Source organism: Penaeus monodon, chromosome 18 (genome assembly GCF_015228065.2).
Source record: "Penaeus monodon isolate SGIC_2016 chromosome 18, NSTDA_Pmon_1, whole genome shotgun sequence".
In the NCBI taxonomy this organism is placed as follows: domain Eukaryota; kingdom Metazoa; phylum Arthropoda; class Malacostraca; order Decapoda; family Penaeidae; genus Penaeus; species Penaeus monodon.
In genome coordinates, this window is record NC_051403.1 from 35,051,322 (window position 1) to 35,059,304 (window position 7,983).

The 7,983-nt window shown below is 36.8% G+C and overlaps 1 protein-coding gene across 1 annotated transcript in view; it reads left to right on the forward strand.

Moving 5' to 3' along the window:
- The window catches only part of LOC119584450 (short transient receptor potential channel 4-associated protein-like), a gene marked incomplete at both ends in the record, with an annotated part of 13,669 nt that extends 12,449 nt beyond the window's left edge, over positions 1-1,220 (forward strand). The window contains 1 exon segment of the mRNA XM_037933062.1: positions 1,113-1,220. Within this exon segment, the coding sequence (XP_037788990.1) occupies positions 1,113-1,220 (108 nt within the window).
- Between the last annotated feature and the right edge of the window lie 6,763 nt (positions 1,221-7,983).

A 7,983-nucleotide genomic window follows, 5' to 3' on the forward strand; every position in this document is an offset into this window, starting at 1 on the left:
AGCACTGGTTCTTAACTCTTGGGTCGTGACCCCAAGTTGGATCGGTAAGCCATTTCAATGGCTTGCTGAGGATATGTGCACAATTTTTTCCCCAATATACTTACTCAAAATGTTATCAAAATATGAATCCACTGTACAGAATTCCCAAGACATTAACATTTAAGGCTAAGCAAATCATAGACATAGACATTTTATAGTATTTTAGAACTTGAATTTAACCATGTGCCACCAGGGAAAATGCATAAAAAATGGGGAAAATGCTAATTTTTTTTTTTAAAATGTCTCTGTTAGTGCTTAGCCACAAAGGAGTCAATTAGTAGTCCTTGTTACCTTACCTAATTCACCTTTTCTTGAATTGGCTGGAAAAACATTTTTTACTAATGTTACTTTTGTTATAGACATTACACTTACTATAATGTTATAAACATTAGTAACAGCAGAATAAGTTAACGTAAAATATTTTCGTAAATCAAGGAAAAGGGTAGCCATCTATGTGTAAAAACAATTAACTCATTGGATCTGGATGCTTCACTGCTATCACATGACCCAAAATATGGGCATTAGGCTTACTTGATCTTCCAACCTGATGGGTGGTTTGTGTGCCAGGTGCACATGGACAGTCGTGTGTGATGGCAGGACTTTCTCTCTTCCCTTTGGAATATAGAGGACTTTCTCTCTTTGCAATATAGTTCTCTCTTCCTTAGAGATGGCTCACTTCCAGCCATGGCTCATGAACAGTACATTCCATACTTATTTAACAATGGAAATAATGCAAAAGCCCCTTACTTGATTCCAAAGGAGTCTAATCACACTCCAAGAGCTTTGTCCACTTCTGGTGAGTCTTGCCCGTCACTCAGGCTTTCAGTTGAAATGCTCACAACGGCAAGTTCGCACCACCCTGGCCCACAGCCAGATTTTTCCATACAGCACGTTCACATTACTTGCCCCTCAAGCCAAAATTTTTCATGATGTGATGGTCACATCATTCGGTTTGTAGGGGTTCATTGTTTAGGTACCAAATTATTCCATGATATGGATAAACACCTCAGTCACACTCTTTTATCTTCACATTCTGAAATTCATTCTTGATGCTGACTCTAGTATTTATACAGATGAACCACGATATGAGGGGATTACCATGGAAGTTGATCACTGGATAAGGTTAATAGAAGACTCAATGTCTGATGTCCTGAATGAACACAACCCTCTCATTGTCACAGGTAAGATTATAAACTTTTTTTCTTCTTTTTTATATGATGTTTTCTTAGTAATATACATTAATGCAGTGACAGGTTTGACAAGAGTGTCATTATTTGGCATGCATAAATAAAACTGAAGATTAATGTTTTGTGTTATTATAGAACAAACAAAGAAACAAAAAAATATTAATGTTAATTGTTGATGTCACAGAAACAGACCTTTGTATTTGCTGTAATGAGCTTTCATCTGAAAATTAGTGAGGGGAAGTTTTATCTGAAGAGGAGATTAAATCTAGGTTGCATGATTTTGATCCAAGAACTTTGTGAAAAATGTTAGAGCTTATAATTTTTTTTATGCATTATGTATATATTTCAGAGTTGGTTCACACATCTATTTGGTTCTCTGAATGACATAAGTAAGGTTGCTGTAGATCTGTATATACTTGTTTATGTAATTATGTACAAAAAAAAAAATCCCCATTAGTAATTAGTAGAACTTAGTGACCATGCATGATTCCCCATTCCTTGAATTTGTGGGAAAATGAAAATTGGTAGATAGGATTTGATTTTGACAAACATAATATATGTAACTTTAGGGTTCGACAATAATGCATGAGCATTGGTAAGTATCAGTCTTACAAAATAACCAAAGCCACGGGAATGTTTAGATGTGGCAGTTGTCCATGTGGTCTTGTGACTGCTCTGAGAGCCTGATGAAATTAACCATGTCACTGCCAGCTTAGACCTTGGGGATTGCAAAGATTTTGTTTTTTGTTTTCAATGAAACCCATATAATCAAGGAAATGCAAAATAGTAATAATGCAGCTGTTTTGTACAAAATATATATGACTGAAAATTATAAAGAAAACAAAAAAAATTATATAAAATGACAAATGCCTATTTTATAGGCATTTGTTTTATGTCAGCCTATTAATATTCAGTTTGTATAGTTACATCATGAAAATTAAAGTGTTTGTGAGATGAAAACAATGGCAAATTTGTTTCAAAATATCATCTCTTTCTAAATGGTTATTTCAAATGAAAAATATAAAATTCGTCACTTGTTAACTACAAATCCATGTACTCAAACCATTTCTCATTATCTCGTCAAGCATGTACACACATTTATACACTTTACACACATTTACACATACATGTACACACATTTATGTATATATGTACCCACACTTACATAAGCATAAACATATACGCTCATGATTTTATATACATGTGCACATGTATATGTGCATACATAGAAATGTATGTATATGTAAGCACATAGATGGTAGAAAACATTAATACAAGTGGTTTGGGATAAGCAATAACATCATTTACGTATGGGTCATGTTGCTGAGGTTAGCATCCACAGAGGTGCCTTTTATGTTTTTTTTTATAACTCGAGAACCAGTCAAGATTTCTTCATGTAACCAAAGACATTTGAAAGAGATAAAAATGTAGTTTTACTAGTAATTATATTATAAATATTAATTAAAGGAAAGATTCAGAAAATTAACAAAAATATTCACAATCTTTGGCTTTTCTTCCTCAAACTGAAAATGATGTATTTTTCATAGTATTCAATTTCTGAAATACAACTTGCACTGCTAGTTATGGTGGGCAGCAGTAGGATCCTGAGCATGGAAATATTGTCCTTCCTGGAGCCAGTACTATTCCAGTCATGACTCAGGGATGGTATATTCCTCTCTTGTATATCAGTGGAAATAATGCAAAGGCACCTTCCTAAATACTCACTGAGTCTAATCACCCTCCAAGAACTTTGCATTTATGGTGAGTCGTTCCTGTCACCCTGGCCTTCAGCGAAAATTCTCATGACAAGAAGTGCCATCACCATGACCCTCAGCCAAATTTTCCCCTTAACTCGGAGGCCTGGGTAAATGTTGTGTTCACTGTATTAGTGTTTTGTGAAATGTCTGGACATAGATTGCAAGTGCTTAGCTACAATGGAATCAATTATTAGACCTTGTGACCTCACCTGATTTCACCTTTCCCTGAGTTTCTGGCAAAAGCCATGTTTTTTACTAATGCTATCAATATCAATGCTGTATTTTTGTTATAGCCTTTATGATTATTATAGTGTTATTGACATTGGTAGCATCAATATTTTAGAAAATATTTTAGAAAATCAAGGAAAAGGGTAAACAGGTAAGATAGATAGTACTTGAAATTAGCTCACTTAGAACTTGTGAAGCCATCTATATGTAAAAACAATTAATAAATTAAACTCAGTGGGCATGGCATGTACGTACATACCATCCCTGCTGGCTTGGGGTTAAAGCATGTTACATTACCCTAAGTGTTAGGGAAATGCCATTTGACATTTGTTCTTGCTGAATGCTAGCTACTAGTCATACTTCATACCAATCTTATATAAAATCTTAATACCAGATGTGGAGGACACTTGCAAGGGACTATGCCAGCAATGCTGTATAGCCTCCTGATGCAAAAAAGGCATAATTTTTCAAATTTCACCAAATAATTTTTTTGTTACAGGCAATTGATGAAGATCTCAAATTTTGTGCACTAAAAATTCATGTATGAAATAGAGAAATTTATATTAGATGAAAAGTCATCACAGACACTATTCATGTATGAAAGGAAATGGAGATTGTTATGAATGCAGGAATAAACATATATGAAATATTTGTAAATTTTTATTCTATGAAACTGTAAAATGTGTGTGAAAATGTATTTATATAGCATCTGAATATGTAGATATAAGATGTTATGCATAATAATAATAATAATAATATGGTGTGTGGAGGGGGAATGTGTGATGAGAAGATGTATGGATGAAATATGCTATACAGTACCAGAATTATTACTCCACAGCTACTACATTTCATTTACAAGAAGATGGAAACAGGAAGCCACAACTATAGGACTGATTATAGATTGTGCAATTAGCCATAATTATGGCAAAAAGGATTTTAGGAGTTAAGAAACAGGCTCTTTATGATATCTTTTATAAACAACTGTGATCTCACATGAGAAAGGTCCTCCTTTTCATTTTCTTGACAGAAGCTCATAAACTAATAGATAATTTTTTAACCCCTTATGGATGGGGCCATCATGGAAAATTTTGGCTTGGCAGTGGGTGTGGCTATACTCTTCATGCTTCAGTCTGACCTTTATGCTATTGATGGTGTTGGCTATGCCTGTCATGGTGGATTCACTTCATGATGGATGGTTTTAGAAATCCTTTTTATAATTAAAAAAATTTTCATTGCATTGTGATGTCATGTCAACGTGAGATTACAATTTTACATTTTCCTTGTTGAAGAGATCAGGTCACATGGCTGTGATGTTATAGCATGTGATTCTGTGATCATGTCACGTAATGATATGTGATTTTCAAAAGGTTAGTGTCTAAAAAATTATGTCGGTAATTGGGCTGTGCCTTGCGAAATATGGGAGTCGCCGCGTGACTGTGTGGAGAAATTGTACGAATGTGTCAGGAGGAAGTGGGGGAGGGAGTTGGGGAGATCAAGAACTTGACATAAATGTGCAAAAGGGTCAGGTCATGCGAGGGATCAGGGTAAATGTGTGTATGTATGTATGTATGTTTGTATATGTATATATATATTTGTGTGTGTGTGTGTTTATGTATATGTATATATATATTTGTGTGTGTATGTTTATGTATATGTATATACATATACTTATATATATATATATATATATATATATATATATATATATATATTTATATATATATATATATACACATATATATACTTGTATATATATATATATATAGATATAGACATATATATACATATATATATATATACATATATATATATATAAGTGTGTTGCATTGATATCAATAAATAACAACCCTCCCTGACCAGGACTCGAACCTAGGTCACTCCGGGTATGAAACCGGAGGCCATTGCTAAACCAACCATGCCACACAACCCACTAAAAGGAGTGTGCAACTAGGTTCTTACTAGCTCCATAGACATTACCTATCTACTCATACTTGAGTATGATAGCTAAGTTTTACGCTCACTCCCTGTGGGCACTTGGAAATTGATTTAGCAATTCAAATCCTAAGTCAGATGTACTGAGGTGTATTTATGAAAGATGGAATAATGCAATGCCGCATTGATATCGATAAATAACAACCCTCCCTGACCAGGACTCAAACCTAGGTCACCCTGGGTATGAAACCGGAGGCCAGTGCTAAACCAACCATGCCACACAACCCACTAAAAGGAGTGTGCAACTAGGATCTTACTAGCTCCATAGACATTACCTATCTTCTCATACTTGAGTAATGATTGTGAAGTTTTATGCTCACTCCCCGTTTAGCATTGGCCTCCGGTTTCATACCTGGAGTGACCTAGGTTTGAGTCATAAATATACCTCAGTACATCTGACTTGGGATTTGAATTGCTAAATCAATTCAGTATAACAAAACTGAGATAAATTAGCAAAGCTAGCTATATGAAATTATTTCGACTACCACATTGAATTCAACATTTTATGATATGTGACAGAATGTACACATTGATGAATGGTGACATGAGAAAAATATTCGCAAGCTTTTTAGCAAGCAAATCTTCTTGGGGTCAGAAATTCTGAACTGCCGAGGTAGCCATGTCTAGCTATACATGTCAGAAGTCATTGACGGGGGGACCCTATACCCCAAATGCAATACAGTGGAGTGAATCGAGCCAGGAAAATATATAATTAACATGCTCTCTTCTGTGTATCTGTGATGGGTGCTCGTGACATTCCCTACAGGTATCTAACTATCAAGAATCACACTATCGCTTGAGAATTACCCAAAACATGCAAGCGACTTCAAGAGGATGAGGAGGGTGTGATTAATAAGTGAATAATGATTCTAGCTTAAACCCTAGTCCAACATTAATTAACGGATGTAACTGTGGGTCACACCGACTCGAAGTTGCCAATCGAACGAATAACTTTGGTTTTACTTGTACCTACTATTGAACGTTGGAGTGGAGATCTATTAAGCGATTTATGTAGCCCGGGGTTATATCGGGCAATCTTGTGCACTAAGATATGGGAGGAGATCCTACGCTATACTCAAAAAAAAAAAAAAAAAAATTATATAAAATTGTGTTACAAGCTATGTTCTAGCACCGATAGAACGTATCACCAATGAGCAGTGTAATGGTGCTACAGTTATCCCAAGCTGTCAACATCAACAACAACCAAATTGCAGGAAAAACGAGCGGTCATCTCTTGGCCTTCCTGCATTCTGACCGACTAGAAGGGAAAGAGAAAGTGCAGTCAGGTCAAGACAGGAAAACATGCTACGAGAGGAAAGATAAATTATGTAATTGATACTTGTGATAAAGATTAAATCACGAGCGCATTAAATTCGTTGCAGTTGAAACAATATAAATCTATAATAACTGAGAAAAATAATAATTACTTAACTAACGAATGGTATTCATGTTTGTTGACCACATACCGTTATCATACTGTAATGCGATCTGAGGTCAAAAGAATAGCGTGAGAACGTGCCATTTGCTGTCACCTAGCATTTTTTACCCAACAAAAGCAATGCCTTAACACATTAATGGGGGAAGAAGGAATGGAGAAGAAATAAAGAGGCACAAAACTTGTACTCATGTGGTTTATAACCATGGTCTTTGAGCAGTGTTGAGCATTTTTTTTGAGACTGTGTGTTCATGTTGTGAGCCTAAAAGATGCAACGACCACGCTGCCGCCAGTTGTAAAAGACTGTTGGTGAACAGTAGTGGTAGTCAACGTACTTATGACTCGCATCACACATAAAGGGGAACACATGCTACATCTTGGGGTAAGCGCAGCGCGTGGTCACATGTCTGGCCAACCCACCCTGAGGGCAAAGGCTGGACTGACCTTACCACGTCGGGCGCTGGGCACAAATTGAGTAAGCTGGGTCATCCTCGGCATAAGTAGTGAGTGTCCCAGCTGCAGGAAGTGTAGGGAGCATCTAGGGGGAAATGTAGGGGCAGCTGCAGGGGGAGCAAGGTGAGGTCACTGGTTTTGTCTGTTAATGACCTTCCATAATGACCCCCAGCCATCAAATTCATTGGTGTACCATTGCCAAGTGTGCTTCAGTGCTGTCCATTGTGTCGTCTTCCTCCCAGTCTCCCACATCTTTCAACTTCTCCAGGAAGAGTGGTAATGAGTGGTTGCCTGGTTGGGTGGAGGATGCTATCAATCTGTACTTTAATGTATCCAGTTCAGAGGACGAACTGATGTAGCTGCCAAGCTGTTGCAGAGAAATGCTCCAGGGACTAAGAATTTTATCTGGAGATGAAAAGACAATATCCCCAAGTGTTTCAGCTTTCAAGGCAGTCCTGGGATCAAGGTGACCACACCCTTAGAGATCTTCTGTTTTTTCATTGAAGATCTCAATCTAATCATCTAGGAGAACAGCTGGTAAGTTTCATCATTTTTGCTTTTGTGTTCTTTCCATTGGTATTCATATTGAAGAAATAGCTCTTGCATTGAGCAATCAGAATGTATTACTTGTTTTTCTTTTTCACTCCTACAGTTATGCAGCTGCCCACCCTCCTGCCTTGCCTCACATGAGGAAGTGGATGCTCACACCCGGAAGTGGATGCCCACATCCAGACAGGAGCTCCAGGCATACCTTGTATCCATATGATAATGGGGTTGGTGGATCTCCATAGTAAACACTACTACTGGTCAGCCTATCCCATCCTGTGTCATGAACTCATTGCTGAGGTCATGACCAGGGATCTGTTCGACCAATTGACAATTCGCCTCCATT